The 22,177-nt window shown below is 41.4% G+C and overlaps 1 protein-coding gene across 1 annotated transcript in view; it reads right to left on the bottom strand.

Annotated features, from left to right (window-relative positions):
* Positions 1-21,434, bottom strand: part of TMEM144 (transmembrane protein 144) — a 34,453-nt gene extending 13,019 nt beyond the window's left edge. The window contains exons 1-7 of the mRNA XM_060147079.1: positions 21,326-21,434; positions 19,112-19,234; positions 15,718-15,817; positions 13,583-13,663; positions 6,704-6,785; positions 4,766-4,842; positions 2,449-2,567 (exon numbers count right to left, since the gene is read on the bottom strand). Coding sequence (XP_060003062.1) covers positions 2,449-2,567; positions 4,766-4,842; positions 6,704-6,785; positions 13,583-13,663; positions 15,718-15,817; positions 19,112-19,234; positions 21,326-21,434 — 691 coding nt within the window. The remainder of the gene's footprint in view (positions 1-2,448; positions 2,568-4,765; positions 4,843-6,703; positions 6,786-13,582; positions 13,664-15,717; positions 15,818-19,111; positions 19,235-21,325) is intronic.
* Between the last annotated feature and the right edge of the window lie 743 nt (positions 21,435-22,177).

Raw genomic sequence — 22,177 nt, 5'->3', positions numbered from 1 at the left:
ATCAATCTGGAGACAAGCTTCCAGGTTGCAGATGGCAGCCACCCAGGCAGCTATACAGAAGGATATTCAGGAAGTTATTCCAAAGAGGATTTTATTTGTTTTCTATAAACCTAATTACACGGGGGAGTTAATAACACAGATGGTGGCCCAATATCTGAGAAATCCAGCTCCACTGACTATTTAAAGCAGAGGGTCCTTTGGCCAAACAGATGGGTGTAATGCAGGTTCTTGACTGGGAAGGTCACACTGGGCTCGATGTCTCAACTAAATTTGGAGAAAGATGAGTGGCCCTGTTTAGCCAGAAAATCTTGAAAGTCAAAGGGTTTGTCTCTTCTTCTAAAGTCTTAAATCCTGCTTCTGAGTCATATCACAACACATCTACCCAAAGACCACCAGAAAAGGCAGCATAATCTAGTGATTAAAACACTGACAACCTGGTGGGACTCATCAATCCACCACTTGTTAACTTGGAGACTTGGGTAAGTTACCTACTCTCTCTCTGTCTTAATTTTCTCAATTGTAAAACCGGAATAATAATGGTATCCAACCAGTAGGGTTGCTAGGAGGGTCCCTTGAGTTATTACTGTAACTAGAACAGTGCCCAGCACAGAGCATATACCATTTATGTGATTGTTAAATAAGTGACATTAAAAAAATATGCCCCCTTGAATTATTTTTGAATAAATTGCAATAAAGTGTATCTCTATCAGATGACATCTGAGTTGTCATAAGAAAGATGCCTAAGAACTGATTGTACTATTTATGGGAAGAGATTGTTGAGGACATTGTTTATTATGTCCCAGTACCAAGAACAACTGTACTCCTGCACAATTAGTTGTTTTTATCTTGTGTTTGCTGAATTCTGGGACTGATCTGATTTCCTTTGTGGCTGTAAGGGATCTTAGAGCCAAATTATGACTCATCACTAGCAAGTGTAGCACAGTTTTTCGACTCATTCATGGCTCTTTTATTTTGTCACTCTTTTTTCCTTCTCTCTTAATTTATCCTATGCTATTCTACTTTTGTTAGTTTTTATCCTTTAAAATGAAAAGAATAAAAATACAAAAGGTATTTGTATAAAATCTTTAAAAAAAGACAGAAATTAATAAAAGTTTGAGTACTGTTCGTGGGGCTGAGTATAAAAAGGAAGAAACAGACCATGGTAGTCATGGTATCTGCTCATTTAGAGTTCAAATCCCAGCTTCTCCATCAATCTTTCCCTCATGACTTGCCCTCCAGAAGTCTCCCTTATCGGATCACAGATGACATTCATTTCCTGTGCCACGGATGTAGAACTGTCTTAACCACGATATCATTCTTTTATCGTTTCGTGGGTGTAAGCCACGTTTCAGTATAATCACAGGATCCTGAATTAGACACTCTCACCTCCTTGGAGCCTGCAGAAGGCTGTTGCACACTGTGTGGAAGTGACGTCTTGAGAGATTAATTCTAGGGTTAGAAACTGAGATAATCTGGCAGCATTACATTGGGCCTTTCAATGCGTTACTCTGTGCTCGAAAAATAATATACTAAGCAGGCTGTATTTTGACCTTTATTTGATTTTAAAGTACTATGTGCTACACTTCAGGGTTTTGTTTTTTTTTTTTTTAAAGAAGAATACATATTTTCCTAGAGATCATCAAACTGGAAAATAATCTCCAAATCTTGCAGCAAAGCCAGAAACCATGTGTTAAGATCCAAGTAGCTGAAACGAACCCTGACTAAAATTGATTCTATTTGTATGTTAAAGATCACATGAAAATATTCCAACAGTCCTTTATTTTTAGTTTCCCGTGCCCTTCTAACTCACCACTTGCAATGACAAAGTAAGATCAAATCTGATGAAATGAAATTTTATTTTAAGGCACGCCGAGAAAATCTAGACATAAAATTCTCTCTGTGTCTGTCTGGGCTTCCTCCCTCCCTAATGTGAGGTACGCATCTGCATTACACTTTAACTGGAGCTTCTCAGAATGGGAGTGCTTGCCTGACCGGAAAGATCAATTTCTTTTTTGCTCCTGATGCTACCAATGTATGACAACTTCTTAAAAGACTTGTTCTTTCCCAGCTCTGCAGCGGGCCATGGTGACCTGCTGCTCCTTTGCAGCTGCTTACGGTGGACTATGTGTCCTTGGTGAACTTTACGTAAAATATCGGTACGTCATTTTGATGTACGATCCTTTGTCTCGGAAAAGTATGTGACAGTGCGTTTGCCTTTTAACAGGCGGAACGGTTCTCAGAGCTTCTGAGAGTCTGTCTCCTGGGCTATAATCCTCAGTTTGGCTCAGATAAAATTCCCTTTTTTCGCTTCTTAACTTGACTGTTAATTGAATTTTCATCGACAAATCTATGTACCAGTACCCACCACAGTCCCATTCTTTTTATACTCTTAACTAGATACATGGGTATTGAGTTTATTTATAAAGTAAAATAACTTTTTCCTCTCACCGTTCTGACTTGCCCCTGCATATATACTATCATTTCTCTTGCTGTGGTCCTTGATGTAAATGATTGGCACAAATGTGGATCCATAGAGTATTCCAGATATTACCGCGAGACTGCAGCCCCTTAAAAACAAATAAATCGCTATTCATCTGGGCCCAAAGCAATGTTTCTGCCAAACGCACACATGGAATCGTATCAAAAGCATGCTTCAAAATGGAAATCACAAGGCATTGTGTAGCAATCACCCATCCATCTCAAGTGGGGTGACAAGCAGAAGCCCCAGGAGTGCCCTGCAGGGTCGAGGTACCTGACGCCACCTTGCTGTGATTCAGCTTCCGTCCTCCACCATCTAATGGTGGAAGGACATGATTTACAGACGCTGCAGTGGATTACCGTGATAAACTGTCATTACGTAGGTGAGAATATTGCCATCATACAGGTGACATAAATAAACCTGGCTCTCTCGTTAAATTATGCAGTATTTGTAGACTGACACCGTGCCCTATGCTTCTTTTTTAAACCCTCTGTGACAATAGCACAGATAATAATAATGACTAGAATAGACTAAGGACCAAACACACGTTTGTTCAAAACAACTGCTGAGATCCACAGACTTGCCTATGTCTTAGGCATGGTCAAGGGGAAGTGCTGATTTAATAACATAATTTAAGAAACTTTTTTTTTTTTTTTTGTGCTGACAACCTGTGGGATCGTAGTTCCCAGACCAGGGATTAAACCCCGGCCCCCTGCAGTGAAAGCGCCAAGTCCTAACCCTGGACCGCCAGGGAATTCCCTAACAAAATCATTTGAATATTTCAGGTAAAACATTACTTCCTGTAAGAAGAAAACGTTTTGCCTTAAGCACTAGGGTCACGTTGATCCCTCAGACTTGGGCCATATCTGCGGGAAGCAAGGGTTTCCAGTGGTTTTGGCAGGGAGGTGAATAATATTTTGCAACAATCCCTTTGGCTTAATATAAAGAACAATAGCATGAAACAGGAAAGAGTTTTAGGCAAAAACCATACCTTTCCAAGCTTGAAAACAAATGCTTAGGGACTTCCCTGATGGTCCAGTGGTTAAGACTCCACGCTTCCACTGTAGGGGGCATGGGTTCGATCCCTGGCTGGGGAACTAAGATCCCACATGCCGCAGGGTGTGGCCCCCCCAAAAAATGAAGTCTATTTTAGTGGTGTTTTAAGGAATATGAGACTGTAGGTACTCACACGGCCAGTGAGCTCTGTTCATGATGGAAACCCCTGCATCCTGGGGAGGCCTAGACCATCTGGTCCTGGAGGAGGGTCCCAAATGCGGACCAGAGTAATAGACTAGGCTGGCCAATGAGACAACTGAAAACATTCTCCTTAACAAATATTCCCTTAACAAAGGCAATGCTTTGTGAAAAATGTTTTGTTTGATATATCTATTTTATTCCAAAGCAAAAATAGCAACATATTTATTTCTTCCAAAGCGTGTGGGTTAGTTCATTCTTTCATTCATTCCATGTATTCAAATATTTATTGAGCATCTATTATGCACCCAGTACTGCCTCTTTCCCACTGTGAGGCCATTGTATATACTAACAGAGGACATGCCTCCTATTCTTGAGGTGTCACCACAGAAAGTCTAAAACATCCCTCAACTGAAAAATGCAAGCTACATACTATTACATATCCATATTTCTTATATAACATATACAAAATTTTCATACATAAAACATAAACATTCTCATATTTCTCTGTCAGCCCCCAAAACCCTAAAATATAAGGGCTGTCATTGAGCCTAACTCTCCTGGTCTTGATACAAAGAATTGGGGGTGGGCGCTAGGGCCTACACAGACACAAAATATTCCACTGTATTTGACAATAAATATCTTGGGATTATAAAACTGTCTGACACACGAGTGGAGGGATTTCCAGTGGAGAGCATCCTGGATAATGTAATGGAGACGTGGACCTAATTCGATTGGGATGGCTGGGAGCATACTGGCCATTATACTCTGTGGCCTATGGTTTTACTTTCCTTTGCTTTTTCTTTTTCTTTTTTAACTTTACTTTTACTTTAGGCGCGAAAGTCCTGCAAAATGAGATTGCTTTTGTCAGTTACTTATTGGCTAGAGACACTGCAGTGGCTTAGGAATTCCTTGGAGCACCGAGACCAAGGCCCTCTGTACCTTAAAATTCAGCAAGCGACCCGAAAGTCTCTCTACCACGGAGCTAGGAAGTCAAAGCTTGTGTTACCATTTTCGTCTTGAACTCAGATGAATATGACTTCACTCTTGCATTAACCAAATATAAAACAGAATAAGAGAACCTTTTCTTACACTAAGCGGTTTTGCACTGTAGAAAGTTTATCCACCCAGGAATGTTCAGGATCGGGGTCTTGAGTTTTGTTAACCACCTATTGAAAACATTGGCAAAAATCAAAAGGAAAACAGCATTCAACTGATAACCACACTGGTGACAAGAAGATGTTCAGCGTTTTTCTCTTCTCTCTCAAACGCACTTTAAAATATGACCACGTCACCCTGCATACTGATTCCGTGGGCATCTCTAGACTCAGATGTTTCTGATTCTGTTTCTCTGTCACTCAGAATGGTCTGGCAGTGGGCAACTTCTCTGTTCAAATGCTTTTCACAGTTTATTAAATGGCTATTTTGATACACCTGTCAAAGCTAACAAAAGTTATTAATGCTTGCATTCTATTTGCAAATTTTAATAACTTGTAAAGAAATTAGAACTTAGACTCTTCTACTATGGAATACCTAAGATCAGTAGGCATATTTTTATCCAGACTCTTTAACTAAATTAGCTAACGAAACATTTCCAGCCTTGTTTTGAGATTAGCTAATATTCTAGGTCAGGAAAAGTTATGAGCAAATTCAGAATATTTCTACTATTGAATGTAAGCATCTTTGTCTCCTGGCTGAAGTTTCCTTCATGCCATACTCCGAATGCTTTCGTAAGAGATGAGAAACTATTGTACATCTGAATTCTTCGTTATGTGCTAAGTCAAGCTTTCCTTTGGCAATCATGCTTTCTCACCCCACGAGCAGCTCGTGATGTATAGCAGCATCGTAACCAATACTTTCTATGTATCTTTAAACTTAAGTTTGCTTACATACTTCCATCTTGATGGAAAAATCTAAGGTCGTTCGCCTTCTCTGTGGCTTCTGCCAAGTTGCATTTATTTTCCTTTCTTCCCCCTTTGTTTGCAGGGAAGTTGGTTAGGAGGTATCTGGGTCCCCAAAGTGGGCAAGGAATACCAGACACCTTCCCCCCATCTCACTCCTTCATTCTCTCTGAAACATCTCCCTGATCAGAGAGGCCTACGGATCAATACATCTTTCCTCTAACACCTAAGCTACTTATCATTTGACTTTAGTGTCAATTTAACTAAGGTTTCTGTCACCTTAGTTGATAAAAGTTTTGATAGGGGAAGAAGGAAGGGGAAGAAACAGTTCATTTTGAAGTAAAGAGTAGAGGCAGCGCCTTCCAGGGAGGCAGCGCCTCCGTGTGTGGGTGGGAGGTGGCGGCAGCCAGCACTGGGCCCTGGGCAGGCGCACGAGACACTCAGCATCCGTGGTGCTGGAGTCTGTGCTCATGGCCGTGGCGGTTTGCCCTGGAACCACTTCTGTATGTGGAGCTGCTGGCAGTAGTGCTGCGGCTGTCTTGTAAAGGTTGCCCCTGTTTAACCTAGACTTGCTATTCCAGACTAATTTATGTTCTTCAGGGTCAAAACAGTGACTCCTTACTTATTTCCTGTCTTCACCTTTGAGTGGAATGGGATACGGCAGAAAAGAGAAATAGAAGAAAGCCAAGTCTAATTCCCACTTTCGTGTGATTTGATTTACCCTTTCACTGGCTTTGTCTTATCTGTGGCCCCTGCCCTCTCCCAATCCTACTTTAAAGCCTCCTTCCTCCCCCTTTCTAAAGTCATTTTCGTGTTCCTTCTCAGTATTCAGTGTTCCCGTACTGCGGAAATCCTTAAGTTACTTCAATATACGGGCTTGTGTGCACATCTCCTAGTAGGGATCTACCGTTAATGAAAAGAAGTAGACCTCTGTATTTGTTGAGCATCTTTACTGTGGAAATATTGATGGCTACATAGACCTAGCCATAATAAATATGCTAAAATATTTCAGATAGCCCTGATTTTAAAAAAATACCCCATTCCCCGCTTATCTGCATTCAAATTCATGCATTTTCCTTTCGTCTTAATTATACGTTTCAGATCAAGGTGGTTCTCATTCTCTACTCACATGCTCTGTTATTAATGGTGTGGTGTCCACTGAATATGTGTTATTTGGTATTTTGCTTTTGATGAACAAAAATATGAAAGCACTGCAAAGAAAATAAATTTTAGTGACATTTATCACAACCCTGGTTCACATTAAGTTGCCTGAACTTAAGGGAAAACATCGTATCTTAATGATACGATGACTACTTCCAAACTGCCTCTTCAGGGGTCCTGCCACTTCTCCAGCACTGCTGTTCTCTCTGACGTCTCTCCTTGTCTTTGATTACAACAGCTTAAAAGCTAGACTCATAAGCTTCCCTCCCAAATCAGATCTTTCTCCTGATTTTCTTGTTTCAGTCAATGGCCCCATCTTTCTTTTTATTCATGCTTAACCCTGGAATCACACGGTAAAAAACACAAATGGAAACACCTTGAAATAATATATCTCACCTGTTCTATTGACAACCCCCCCCCAAAGCTTAACATCCACAATTGGACAAACTCGAGGAGATAAGCACCACTGGTGTGAGTGCAGAACTGTGTGACCCCTGCAGAGGAGACCCTGAGGCCATGTACTAAAGGCATAGGTGTGTCCACTCTTGTCCCTACCAGTCCCGCTCCGGGACCTCTAACACAAGCACAGACACACTCAGGTGAGCCGACCTTCATGATCACCCGGTGGAATATGACATAGCCACAAAAAAGGAATGAGGATGCCCTCTGTGCTCTGATATGGAAAGACCTCCAGAGTATATTTTAAGAGAGAAAAACACACGTAAGCCTAATGCCTTTTTGCCCTTTAACCTCTCTCTCCCAAGGCACTGACTATTCATGTCCAGTATCTTTGTAACAAATGCCTCACTGACCTTGACTTTTGAACCACGCCAAAATGTGTTAAAATATTAAATTAACTGAAGGAAACTAACAACTTTGGTATACTTTTGATATTCCTTTTTAAAAACACTTGCATGGTTCAAAAGTTAAAGCAATATAAGAAGTTTTCAAAGCACACATGAGACTGAAATAGTATAGGTAGCTGAGTGCAGACTAGTGAACCCAGATATGCTATCTTTTGTACAAAAATTTAAAATGTCGAGTTAGCTTCCTTAGTTCAGTCTCTTGGCTGCTTTATAAACGTGAATGGTTCCATATTCCCTTCCATAGGAAATTCAAGTTTTGCTTTGATTTTTACTGCTCTCTGCTTCATGCCCCGTTCAACCTTTCTCAACATAATTCTCCCATGGACTTCTTTCCCTGACCAGCCCCTGCTCCAAGCTTGTACGTCCCGCTTGTGAGCCTTCCTTAGCTGGACATACCATGTCCTCACCTCTTACCCAAACTAGAGAAGACGTGAAGTGCTGACTGTGAGAAGGGAGCCCCACCCCCGGCTGGTCCTCCCCTATTGTCCTCTTCTCTGAATTCCCAAAACACTGAGAATCGTCATCACACGGTCCAGACCATCTGCCACAGGTCCATGTAATCTTTTTTTTCTAAAGACTTTCCAATTCAATAGAAGATAGGAACCACATTTTCCGTCTGCTTCAAGGTCCTCGAAGTACCTGACACTCAGTAAAATTGAATGCATGAAACCTGATTATATGTGTCTATCTTAATTGTTAAATAGGCATGTGTGTGCGCTCATATATATGTTAATTCGCACATAACATATATGTTAATTAGACACTGCAACTGCATTTTCTCCTCAAAGTTACCATGAAAACCCTCTGCTTTGTATAGACCCATCTGTTTTTCTAATAGCAATAGAGGATGATATGTTAGAAATATACTTGAAGGACACAGAGAAAAGCCCTAGAGTGCTTCTTCAAACAACTGTGTGACCCTTCAACAAATCACTTAACCTCTCTGACCCTCAGCTTTTTTCATCTAAAAAATGGGGAGGGACTTCCCTGGTGGCGCAGTGGTTGAGAATCACCCGCCAATGCAGGGGACATGGGTTCAAGCCTTGGTCTGGGAAGCTCCCACATGCCACAGAGCAACTAAGTCCGTGCACCACAACTACTGAGTCTGCACTCTAGAACCCGTGAGCCACAACTACTGAAGCCCACGTGCCACAACTACTGAGCCCACGAGCCACAACTCCTGAAACCTGTGTGCCTAGAGCCCGGGCTCCGCAATAAAAGAAGCCACCGCAATGAGAAGCCCGCGCACTACAACAAAGAGTTGCCCCTGCTCACCACAACTAGAGAAAGCCCGCGCACAGCAACGAAGACCCAATGCAGCCAAAAATTTTTTTTAATAAATAAATAAATAAAATAAAAAATGGAGATATACCCACTTTACAGAACTGTGATGAGAATTAAATAGTAATGGCTACAAAATTCTCAGGGTATTTTTTGGCACATGATAAAATCTCAAAATATGTTAGTTGAGAAGTTTCACTACAAATTGGATGGGAGATGGGGTGCTGAGCATGAGGAAGAAATGAAGACTAAGGAATCAGTGGTCTGAGCCTGTATACTAGACACGAAATGGGTGAGTCAGAAAGAAGAATCCAGCTCGATTAGGTCAAGAGGGAATCTGGTGGCACTAAGTTAGGACAAGGTAATGAGATGTATCTTATGGATATGAACATAAAGGCAAATAGGTCACAAGGTCATCCGGGCTACAGACTTGAAGAACTTGGTACAGTGTGTCAAACACAAAGTTCCATGATGGAGTCTGTGAATGCTTTCAAAAGCATGGGAAACTTTAAAAATAAATCAATATGTTATACGCAAGGGTACTTCTCTATACTTTCAACCTTTCCAATTTCCCTAGATTTGCAACCCTATACACATTACTATTAGTAAAACTCACGTGTGTGTCTACACTGACAACTGATTTCAACAAGCATCTATTATAGGTCAAGCACTGTGCAGCGAAGTCTGATAGTGATGGTGGGAGAAATGGTGCACAAAGAAAATAACAGACTTTGTCCTTCAAGATCTCATAGTTTAAGGATAAAGAGGGTTGTCTGAATAATACAACACAGACCCTGAGAATGTGGGTAACAGAAGAAGTGCAAAATACAATGGGAGTTTAGGGTTGACCCATTCTATTGATAATTAGGAAGAAGAAAATCAAGAAAACTTCATACAGAATGGGAAATCTTAACTGATATTTCAGGGAGGCAGAGGAAAGGGCTTTTGGGGCTGAAGGAAGTGTCGGGTATGATAAGTAATCCTGGGTCAGTGGCTGACAACCCAGGGCGAAACTGTGCTGGGAAGAAGTGCTGAATCTCTAACTGTGGAGGACACGCTGGATTAATGAGACAGATTTATTCTGAATCCAGTGGGGGGCCTTCAGGGGTTCCTAAATAGAAGAGTGATGTCCTGATTTGAGAGCAGATACAAGCAAGTCATACTGGCAACAGGAAAGAATGGAACTAGGGAACTGAGATGTGAGATTTTTACGGTATACGGGTGGGTGGGTAGGTAGTATGGGACCGAGGGAAAGGAGAGGAGGAACCTGTGAAAGATTCAGAAAGAATTTTACAGGATTTGATATGGGGTCGGGTACAAAGGAAAAAAAAATCAAGATGCCCGAGGTTCTGAATTTGAATGACTGTGGCTAATACCTTCTACGGAGAGAAGGAACGCAGGAAGAGGACGAGTGTTCAGGGAAGGCTAAAGTAAGAAAAGTAATTCTGATTGGGAAATGTTGAAGGCAAATAGAAAGGAACCAGCAGCCCAGGGTTTGTGCAGGGCTGACCTTGTGCCTGACCTGGCAGGGTCCCCTTCCACAGGTAGCCCCACCTGAGACGGAGTAGGAGGCACCCGGGGGGCATGCACGTCGAGATGTTTAGCCTGATCCGCAGTTCTACGTAAGGACTGTGGCTCTGAAGAAAGCTAACCGCTAGAATCAAAGATCTGGGTTTCCTCACAACACAACTCTACAGAGGAAGCAAGTTAAGGAAGTAGAGAAAAGAATGGAGAGTAGATTCAAGGATAATTCAAAGCCTTTTTTTTAAATTTTAATTTATTTATTTTTGGCTGCATTGGGTCTTCATTGCTGTGCGCAGGCTTTCTCTAGTTGCTGCGAGTGGGGGCTAATCTTCCTTGTGGTGCACGGGCTTCTCACTGCTGTGGCTTCTCTTGTTACGGAGCACGGGATCTAGGCACGTGGGCTTCAGTAGTTGTGGCACACAGGCTCAGTCGTTGTGGCTCGTGGGCTCAGTAGTTGTGGCACGTGTGCTCAGTAGTTGTGGCACGTGTGCTCAGTAGTTGTGGCTCGAGCGCTCTAGAGTGCAGGATCAGTAGTTGTGGCACATGGGCTTATTTGCTCCGAGACATGTGGGCTCTTCCCGGACCAGGGCTCGAACCAGTGTCCCCTGCGTCGGCAGGTGGATTCTTAACCACTGCGCCACCAGGGAAGTCCTCAAAGCCTTGTTTTCATTGAAAAGGAAATCTGTCTTCTTGTGAACTCCGACTCCTGGATCTTCGCTGAAGCATGTCTGAGAGAGTGTCCTGGACTTGTTTCTTGGCATCCGCTCCACTTCCACCCTGAACCATGGGGACTAGAAGACTGAAAACTACATTTGCCCAAACTGTGCTTCATCCCGGCTTTGCCAGCGGTGGGGGTGGGGTGGGGTCGGGCATCATCTTGCCTTGGGTGGTTGCAGGGGTGTCAGCAGCTCAGGCAGACACATTTCTCCCCACAGTACCAGCTGGGGTGGGTGCCCTGGGGCTTTGGGTGATGCCACCTCCTCCCTTTGCTCTTTTGGGCTTTATAACACTTTTTGTCAACAATTCCCTGTGCTATATCCTCTGCTGTTTAAGAGGCCTGGGGTGGTTTTGGATATGGAAACTGACTGATACTTAACCTGGATAACACGTAGGGAAGATGTAAGGCTAAACATGACCTTAGCAATGCTTTACAATTGACTGTCCAGAGGATGGGAGCAATTGTTTCCATTTTAAAAAGAAAAGCAACATCCTAAACCAATGTAACCAGATTCCAAGTTTCCTTATACTGGCTACGAAACTCCAAGTCATTTCAATGAATTCCTTTCAGAACAAACTGATTTAACGGAGTTAAAATGGAAAGGTTCCAGAAATTCCTTTTAGTAAAGGGTAAAAAATATTAACAAACAGAAAACTCAGTTAAATAGAGTCGAGAGAGCAGAATGGGGAGCTCACATGCCCTGGGATCATAGCAGAGCCCAACGGGAAAGAGACAGACCCCTCTTCCTTCCTGGCCAGGCCTCAGCCAATGGACAGCCATGGACTCCTCGTTTACTATAACCCTCCCAACTTCCTTGTGTCCTCTATAAAAGCGTTCTCCTTCCCTTGATGTGAGGGACTTGTACTGGCTCGCCATGGTTGCAGACCCTGAACTGCAATTCTCTGCTGATCCTGGATAAACCCATTTGTGCTGGGGACAATCTGGCCGTCTATTTGTTTCAGGTCAACAAAAGAAACTTAGAAGAGAGCCAGGATGCACCACAGAAGAGATCACTGCCTTTTCCTGCCTCAGACCAAGATCCAGACTAAGGTGGGTGACTCCCAGACATGCTGGCTAGTTAACTGTTGAGTTGGACAACATAGACCCAAAGGGGTAACAGTAACCAAACATGAAATAGTTATTAATTAAAAGAGTGACTGTTGTAATTAAAATTACCCACCATATAGAGCATTAGCCATGTGTCTAGCCCTATACATGGCACTGAACATATTTATTTAATCCTCAGAATATCCTATGAGGCTGGTGCAATTATTATCCCCACTTTATCCCCAGATGAAGAAACCAAGGTTTAGAGAAATTAAGTGATCTGCCCAAGGTCACACAAGTAGAAGTGATAGAACGTGAATAATTTGTAATTTTAGAGAATGTACACTTTCTAAAGGGAGAAGGAACGTGGAGAAAAACAAAGCCTGATGGAGTGGATAAATTGGCCTCAAATTATCATTACGTCAAGACGAAGGCATTCTACATTCCATTTTGGGGCGTAAAGAAATGTTTTCTGAGAGAGCTCTTCAAAGCTTGAATGCTCTGTGAATTGTACAAAATACACAAAATTGCCTCTAACCAAAAATGTCAAGAATCTGCTATTTTAGAATAATCAATGTTATTTCCTCTCCGATTGGCCTGGAAGAACTCTCTAAGGCAACATTTCAGCGACAAAGAGATTGTTCCTGAATGAGCCTGGAGAAAAGCCATCAACTGCAGGAGGAAGGGAACTACAGTGTTCTTTCCCTGAAGAATAAAAAAGACTAAAACCTTCACAGGCAATACTATCCATTATGAGAGGCGCTGACAGGAAACACAGATGGAGTCTAGAGAGGAAAAGGGACCGAATCTAAGGTGACCTAATTCTGTGATGGTTTTATGGGCTGAACACTTCCATTCAGACAGTGAATATAACTAGACATCCCCAAACAGGTATTTACATGAGTGTGTGTTGTCACAGGTGAGAGAGTGGTTACGTGAGCGGGTTGAGAAGAGCTGAGTGACGTGACAGGACAGTGGAAACTGAGTGGCAAAGAATACCTGAGTAATAAGAGAGAATCAGTGGCTATTTCAGAGCACCAGGAAGCCAGAATAACGTTGACTTATAGCATTTTCTAGTTCGCAAAATACTTTAACTCCATTTGATCCTCATTTGTGAGCTATGTCTTATGATTTTTCTGAATATTACAGATAATGAAAATAAGCTTCACAGCAGCTAAAAGGTTTCCCAGGGTCTCAGAGCTTTTGACCGCTGAGGCTGGGGCCCCTGACCCCAGAGCTGATACTTTCTGTCCCCTGAAGCCATGCCGCCTGTCAATGTAAATGAAGAATCTGAGAAAAAATCATGTTGATTGATGAGACGTGGGTGTAAAGCAATGTCCACACATCAGGATCTTTAACAAGTGTCCTGAATGTTGGGAAGAAGAGTTAAATCTTAAAAATGGCCAGGTACCTTACTACTGACAGCCCGGCTCCGATGTAATTGAGCAGTGGTTTTGACACCTCTTCTGCATCCATTCCAAACCAGCCAAACCTGGAAATGGAAAGAGTCATATCAAAGTAGGTATTGTTGAATATGTGTTCATCACAGTGTTTAAGGCCATGGACTCGGGGTCAGATTCCTGGATTGAAATCCTAGGTCCCTCACCTCCTACCTGTGACTTGGATAAGTTAACTATCTTTATTGGGCCTCAATTTCCCATGTTTAAAACTGGGACAATTACACCTCCAATTACACCTCACGTACAGGTTTCTTAAGATTAAATGAGCTAGTATATGTAAAAGTACTTGTCTAAAAGAAAAGTCCCTTTCTCATTAAGACTAAGGAAGAAGGAAGAAAAAATAGATTAAGTGGGTAATTGAATGCTGGTGAGTTGACTGCTACTTTGTATAATACTTGAAATAGATTCAATAACTGCTTGGTTAAAGATCGCTGCTCTTTGGCATCCCTTTAAATTCTTTTTTTTTTTTTTCCCCATGTCTTGAGGTTGTATTGATCATCACCGACCATCACTGTGAACCACCCAGGGCCAGAGAAAGGAGGCAAGGACAGGAAAAAGACAATAGCACTTGTAAGAAGTAGGGCGGGGATGAGGAAAGGACAGGAAAGAATGTACTGGAACTTAGCTGGCTTTGTTATAACTGAGGTTGTTGTAGTGTTTTGAGCGGGAAGAGGGGCCCGGAAAGCAAGGTTAGAGTGAAAGCCCCCTTTCTATTTATTTTCCCAAACTCAACTTGAACGTTCATCTTAATGCTGACCGAGGGTGGTGCAGTCCAAAAGGATCTTCTCAGAAGATGAAGCTGTTCCCAGGCTGCACCAGACCATAGGGCAGCTTCCGCCAGATACGGCGATAGAGCACTTGACACGTGGCCAGCGCAGCCGAGGAACTCAATGCTTAACTTTGTCACATTTTAATTAATTTAAATTTAAATACACATGGCCACATGTGGCTTGCGGTGACCCGATCTGGACAGCTCAGCTCTAGAGCTGCAGGTTGGCAAACTTTCCCTTTAAGGGCCAGTGGGTACATATTTTAGGCTTTGCGGGCTAGGTGGCCTCTTGCAACTACCCACCTCTACCATTATAGGGAACAAGCAGCCGCAGACACTCCTTAAACGGATGTGTTTGGCTGTGTTCCAATATCACTTTATTTACAAAAATGGCTGGGAAGCTGGACCAGGGTTTGCTGACACTGGCTCAGACCCCAGAGGGAAGAATATGGGCTTTAGAGCCATGGCTGATTAGCTCTGTGAACTTCAGCAAGTCCCTCATCTTCTTTGTGTACCAGTTCCCTTATAAGATAGCGCTTACCTCACACAGTTGTGGAAATGAGATGGGAATAGATAGCGCTTACCTCACACAGTTGTGGAAATGAGATGGGAATAGATAGCGCTTACCTCACACAGTTGTGGAAATGAGATGGGAATAGATAGCGCTTACCTCACACAGTTGTGGAAATGAGATGGGAATAGATAGCGCTTACCTCACACAGTTGTGGAAATGAGATGGGAATAGATAGCGCTTACCTCACACAGTTGTGGAAATGAGATGGGAATAGATAGCGCTTACCTCACACAGTTGTGGAAATGAGATGGGAATAGATAGCGCTTACCTCACACAGTTGTGGAAATGAGATGGGAATAGATAGCGCTTACCTCACACAGTTGTGGAAATGAGATGGGAATAGATAGCGCTTACCTCACACAGTTGTGGAAATGAGATGGGAATAGATAGCGCTTACCTCACACAGTTGTGGAAATGAGATGGGAATAATGTATATAATACGCCCAGCAAACTGCCACACATAGAAAGGGAACGTAAATATCAGTGTCCTTTCTCTCTCCCTGCTTTGTTCCCTAGAGACAATTCTTTACTTTATCTTGATCAGAGTGTCAGATCACTTCTTTAGAACTTAAGGGAAATAGTAATTCAAGGTAGCATATGTTATGTGTATGCCTTACCAGTAGTGGCCTCTGTGAGGGTAGGAACCAAGCATTATTCCTCTCAGCTAGTCCCATGCTTAGCACTGGCCTTACCCAGAGGGTGAGTGCAGAGAATCATAGTTGAAACACTTTGCTTTGTGTTACCTTGAGCTTGCCCAGCCGATTAAGGCATTAAATGATCCCCAGATTAAGATTCCAAGGCCCAAACCAATGGTTTTGATAATTGGGACAACCGCAATGTTTCCTGTAGATGAAATATACAGAAGAAAGGTGTTATTTCCAATACAGAAAACAAGTTTATCAATTGAATTAATTTTTATTTTAATTTCAGCTGAAGCTCATGGGAGGGTTCCCTTTTCTCCACATCTACGCCAGCATTTATTGTTTGCAGGTTTTTTGATGATGGCCATTCTGACCGGTGTGAGGTGATACCCCATTGTAGTTTTTTGTGTTTTTTTTAAACATCTTTATTGGGGTATAATTGCTTTACAATGGTGTGTTAGTTTCTGCTTTATAACAAAGTGAATCAGTTATACATATACATATGTTTCCATATCTCTTCCCTCTTGCGTCTCCCTCCCTCCCACCCTCCCTATCCCACCCCTCTAGATGGTCACAAAGCACCGAGCTGATATCCCTGTGCTATGCGGCTGCTTCCCACTAGCTATCTACCTTAGTTTGGTAGTGTGTATATGTCCATGCCTCTCTCTCGCTTTGTCACAGCTCACCCCTCATTGTAGTTTTGATTTGCATTTTCAGTAGCCATGGAAGCACCCTAAATGTCCATCAACAGAGGAATGGATAAAGAAGATGTGGTACATATATACAATGGGATATTACTCAGCCATAAAAAGGAATGAAGTGATGCCATTTGCACCAACGTGGATGGACCTAGAGATGATCATACTAAGTGAAGTAAGTCAGACAGAGACAAATATCATATGATATTGCTCACATGCGGAACCTAAAAGAAGGCTACAAATAAACTTATCTGCAAAACAGAAATAGAGTTACAGATGTAGAAAATAAATTTATGGTTATCAGGGCGTAAGTGGGGGTGGAGGGATAAATTGGAAGAGTGGGATTGACGTATACACACTACTATATATAAAATAGATAACTGATAAGGACATACTGTACAGCACAGGGACCTCTACTCAATTCTCTGTAATGATCTATATGGGAACAGAAGCTTAAAAAACAGTGGTTATATGTATATGTATAACTGATTCACTTTGCTGTACAGCAGAAACTAACACAACATTGTAAATCAACTACACCCCAATAAAAATTTTAAAAAATAAAACAAAATAAAGATTTAATAAAAATGAAAAAAAAAGCTTATGGGATTTGGACAAACTTAGTAAAGCACAATTCGTCATTTTAAAAATAAAACAGCCACATATTTTGGCATTTAAACTCATGATTATGACTGCTAAAAGAGCCAGGCTTAGGGCAACATCCTACAGAGAAAATGTTGAATTAGCTCCTTGCCTAACTGCACCAATGCTCTTCGTCCTTAGCCTAGGTCTCTGTTTTATGTCTTTTTGCAGAAACTGGTCAATGATAAAATCGGTAGTGACCATCCCCTACGACTCGAACCAGGGCCAACCGCTGGCAGATGTCCCTGTCCCAGTACGGCCCAGACTTTGCTCTCCCATGTTCACCCACTTGTCTTCTGGAGTCCTGCACCCAGTGCTTCGTGCTCAGGACTAAATTCATGGTTCGTCTTTCCAGTTCTTGACTGGCTGTCTGGTCTCAGTCAATCTCCTCTGGAAAGGTTCCCTCTCTTGGTTTCCAAGATCTCTTCATCTCCCAGTTCCCTCCCTGTTTCTCTCTTTCTCTGGCTTCTCTTTCTCATCAGACCTTCCGGATTTAGATGCCCTCTGAATATTTTCCCTAGAACACACCCCTCCTCTTGCTATATTCTTCTTTGGGTACTTGACTAGTTTCATGATTTCAGCTATCAGCTAGAGTCACATGCTCCCAGTGCTAGCCTGGACCTTCTCCAGAGTTTTAGTCTCGATAAGAAATTTCCTGGGCTTCCCTGGTGGCTCAGTGGTTAAGAATCCACCTGCCAATGCAGGGGACACGGGTTCGAGCCCTGGTCCGGGAAGATCCCACGTGCCGCGGAGCAGCTAAGCCCCTGCGCCATAACTACTGAGGCTGTGCTCTGGAGCCCGTGAGCCACAGCTACCGAAGCCCACACGCCTAGAGCCTGTGCTCCGCAACAAGAGAAGCCACTGCAATGAGAAGCCTGGGCACCGCAACGAAGAGTAGCCCCCGCTCGCTACTACTAGAGAAAGCCTGCATGCACCAACGAAGACCCAACACAGCCAAAAGTAAATAAATTTATAAAAAGAAAAAAAAAAAGAAATTTCCAACACCAGGAACTTTCAGCTCAAAAGGTCCCAGCTGAACTCATTATTTTCCCTTTCGGACACGTTCTCTTCCCCGTTTTCCTCATCCAAGTCAATGACACCATCACTCTCCTAATCACTTACGAGAAAATCCCTACATTACCATTGGGTCCTCCCTTTCCTCTGCTCCCCACATTCAATCAGCTACTGTAACCTACAGCATCCCCGTCTGCAGCAGTTCTCAAACTAGACTCTAACCCACTGACTCCCAGTGGGACCTGCTGGGTGAATAGAGATACTATGGTGGTTGTCAAGATCTGCAGGATGAATGGTTGCTTTCTCTGTTCCCCTCTCCCATTAGACATGACCATCATAAGCATACGAAGGTATAAGTGAGCTATAATAATTACAACTCTAGTGGAAATTTAAAAGTTAACTCTTTTGTCCTCCAACTCATCATCTTCACTAAATCACTTAATTCTGTAGAGATTCAAATTAAGTAGTTACCTAATACATTTTTAACGTTTAAAAATTCATTTGCTTTTAATCAAATTGCCTCTAGAGAGCCTTGATAGTTGGGATTCTCTTTGCTAAAGAGAAGAAAACTCTCCTGGGGTGTATTTATATTAATAGAAGAAAAGCATTCCTGATTGGCCAAGCAAAGGTGTAAATTCTAGTTATATAACTTCAGGCAACAGTGAGAAGGCAACAGAGGGAAGGTTTTTGTTTGCTTTTGTTTTTCTGCCAGTGCTTTTGAAATGATAATGTGTCTGTGTTTGTCTACTTTTAAGGACAAGTCCTAAAGATGATAGTAGTAGAAACGACTGTTTAATAAATATTTTCTGACAAACATAATGGGAGAGAAAGAAAGAAAGACCAGAGCACTTAAACTAATACATGAGTTATGCTTGAACAGATAGTGAGTGAAACATTTTTCCTATAATAATTTTATATAATTATACATATAATATATAGTAATAATTTTACTATCACAATTATCTACCAGGAACTAAGAAAGAAATCATTAAAAGGAAAGAGTCAGGAAACGTACCAAAAATATTTATGGAGCATATAAATGAAAGAAACGAAATTGTTCATTTAGTTTCCTTCTACTATGAACCAGATTTATTTGGATCATAGCATAAAATGATTAAAGAATAAATTATATCAAATATTACCTGTTGCCCAAATGCAGCCCCCAACCATTGCAAAAGGCCAAAACTTAGGGCAATGTAATATCACATTGACCACCAAGGCAACCAACCATATGGCAGCACAAAGTACCCACTGGAGAAACATTCCTGGAAAAAAAAAAAAACTGGTGTCATTGGTTCAAACTGATCTAAGGAATTAGTGCGCTTAGGAATATCAACGAATTATTATAGTAATGGTCACAATTTATTGCATGCCTCTATGCCAGGCACTTTACATGTTTATTATATTTCTTGTAACTACTATGCATCATAATTAACCTTAATTCAAAGACAGAAAATGAACCGGAGATGAAGCAACTTGTCCAAATAGCTAACAGTCTGTAAAACTGGAATTTAAACTCAACTGGACTCCAAAGCTTGCTCTACACTGTGCATTCCAGCTTAACAGGGATCAAAAATTTTCTACCAAAGAATGTTGGCAAGACCAAGACTATGTACTTTTATTCAGATGCTATACTTAGTGCCATTCCTCACCAAAGACAAGGCATTAAGAACTTCACAATAGCATGATAGTAATTTAAACCTTTGGGGATCACATGTGCCATTTTGGGATAAACATAAAGTCCTTTATGGCCATATGTAGGTCTCATGCACTTGGAGTTGAGTGTCTGCACTGAGTCAGACATTCCAGACCTGAGAATTAGCCTTCTAGGTCAGGGCTACTCCCCTTCCTATGCTCTGCCAGTTACTTGAAGGTCACATGGTGATATGAGGTGTATCTGTACTTTTCTGAGGCTTAGAAGGAGGGTTTAGGGATTAAAAGGATACAGAAAACATCGACATTGGAAAAAATACTAAGGTAGTTATAACTCAGTGTAGCACTTTTGACTCTATTGGAAAATTTTCCCTATTTCTATTCAATCTCACGGTGGGGGAGAGAAAAAAAGGCTGTTAACCTCTAAGACAAAAAAGTAAGAACACAGAGATGAAAGGAAACTTCATTTTACAAAAGAGAAACTGAGAACAAAAGAGTGGATAAGGTTTGTCTGGGATCACACAGTTCTTGTAGAACACCCAAAAGTCAGGTCCTCTAACCCTTAGTATGTTTTTTGTTATTTTTTTTAGCACTTTTCATTCCTGTTCTAACTCCAAAGGGGAGAAGAAGAAAGGCTCTGGAGGGAAAGGATTTGTAACTCTATTGTCTTAGTGGTATAAAGACATAAGAAAAAAGGCTGAGATAAAGTTGAAAAAAAAAAAGACATAAATTGGAGTGAAAACACAATGCCTCCCACCAGGCTTTCACCATAACATCCCCAATTTCTCCTCCTGGCTTTAACAGGAAAGGCAGGTAGATAAAAACAACTACTGCTTCTCCTTCCCTATAATTCACATTACAGTCAGTTCTACCATAAAGTGACATGTGTGTTCCTAAACATCACCGCACTGTGTAAAATCATGTGATAAAGCCTGCAGAGCTTAGGGGAAAAATGGGGCTAAGGACACAACACTCAGAAATTCCATCAACAACTTATTAAGAAAAGATAGGAGCCTAAAAAGATGGTAGTGCAGTTTTACACTGGTTAAGTGGTTAAGACATTCACAAATGCTGCAATAAATATGGAACTTTACCTTAAAAAAGATCTGAAGTTGGCTTATGCAGATGGATGTCAGAAGTGTTGTAGCTTGTGAATTATTGGGAAGGTGGTGAATGAGGGTTTGAACACCAGATGTGTATGGGTGTGGTGTAACAGACCTGGTGGTTGTGTGAAGGGGTGTGTGTGAGCATGTTTTGTGCATTGCTGTGCATCTTTGTTCATCTGGGTGCAGTTTTCTGTGTTCACCTAATGTTTGTCAGAGTCAACATTGCTCATAGGCAAACACAGATTTCGTGTTATGTGCAAATTGTTTTCTATTATATCAATTGTGTTGGCAATTTGTGTTTGCAAAACAAGTGTTATCAGTAGAGCTAACTTCCTTCTTTTCTAAACATAATAGATATGGCTAAAAGGCTTTCCCCATCCTAGCTTTATGATGAAACACAATCTTAAGGTTATTCTATACTGACTAGCAGTCAGATAACATGGCATGGGCATTGTCAAATGATTTTTTTTAAGCTCTATTCATTTGGCTTCAGGTACAGCAAAATTCATTTTTATAGCCATCATTTAAAAAAGACAGAAGAAGTGAACTTCACATTTAAAATTAATTTAAGACTAACAATGAAGGAAACATAACTACCATCGCCAGTCTCATATTTTTTAAGTGGTACAAAGTTTGAGCCAAACAAAAGGATGGCTACAATAGAGGAGATGAAACCAGTGGTGAGGTCTGTTCCATTATTGCTCATGGCTCTGGTCCTGCCCGAGAGCAAGCTGGTTCACTTTCAACTTGATGTACTTTTCAAGAGCTTCTGAAATAAAAGGAATAAAAATGAAACAATTAAAAAGTTGTGAATCTGTGAGCAAACTGTCATCAATACATGATACTTATTGAGTTTGTCAAAAGTACGGAAAGAGTCCTTCCAGATAAAAAGTTAGGACATTATGAAATTATGTATTACATTCACACCCCATGTTCATTCATTCATTTTTTCATTTATGTTGGCAACAAATATTTTTTGATCACTGACCTACAAAACAAACAATAAAACAAGCAAAATTTGTCTTCAGAGCTTGAAAACCTAACTTCTTCCAAGACCTGGATACAATTTGTATGATATTGTAAAGAAATTCTTCTGTGTGGGTAGATTGTATCATGAAGATTTGTGGACCAGGATCCTGTTCAGTTCAATTGGTTGTTGTGACAAGTCAATGACAGAGCACGGGTGAAGACTTTGAGACCTATCAGTGCCTTCTGAGCACAAGCTGTTCTACTATTTAACACGAGCTTAAGGGCACATTTAAGTTGTATTGTTGCTATATACTCAGGATCCCCTAGAGGTAAAGGCACTTTTCTTCAACAGTAGCACCACCTAGGTGTGTATCAGTTTAAATAGTTCATGAAATTATATTTGTGACTTTTTAAAAAACTGGACAGATAGAAGGATCTCCTAAAGATCTCTTTAACAATCTCTTGAAGGTGACCAAGATG

This window comes from Lagenorhynchus albirostris, chromosome 4 (assembly GCF_949774975.1).
Source record: "Lagenorhynchus albirostris chromosome 4, mLagAlb1.1, whole genome shotgun sequence".
NCBI classification, from domain to species: domain Eukaryota; kingdom Metazoa; phylum Chordata; class Mammalia; order Artiodactyla; family Delphinidae; genus Lagenorhynchus; species Lagenorhynchus albirostris.
Note: the sequence above shows the minus strand (reverse complement) of the source record. Positions and strands in the feature narration are given on the sequence as shown.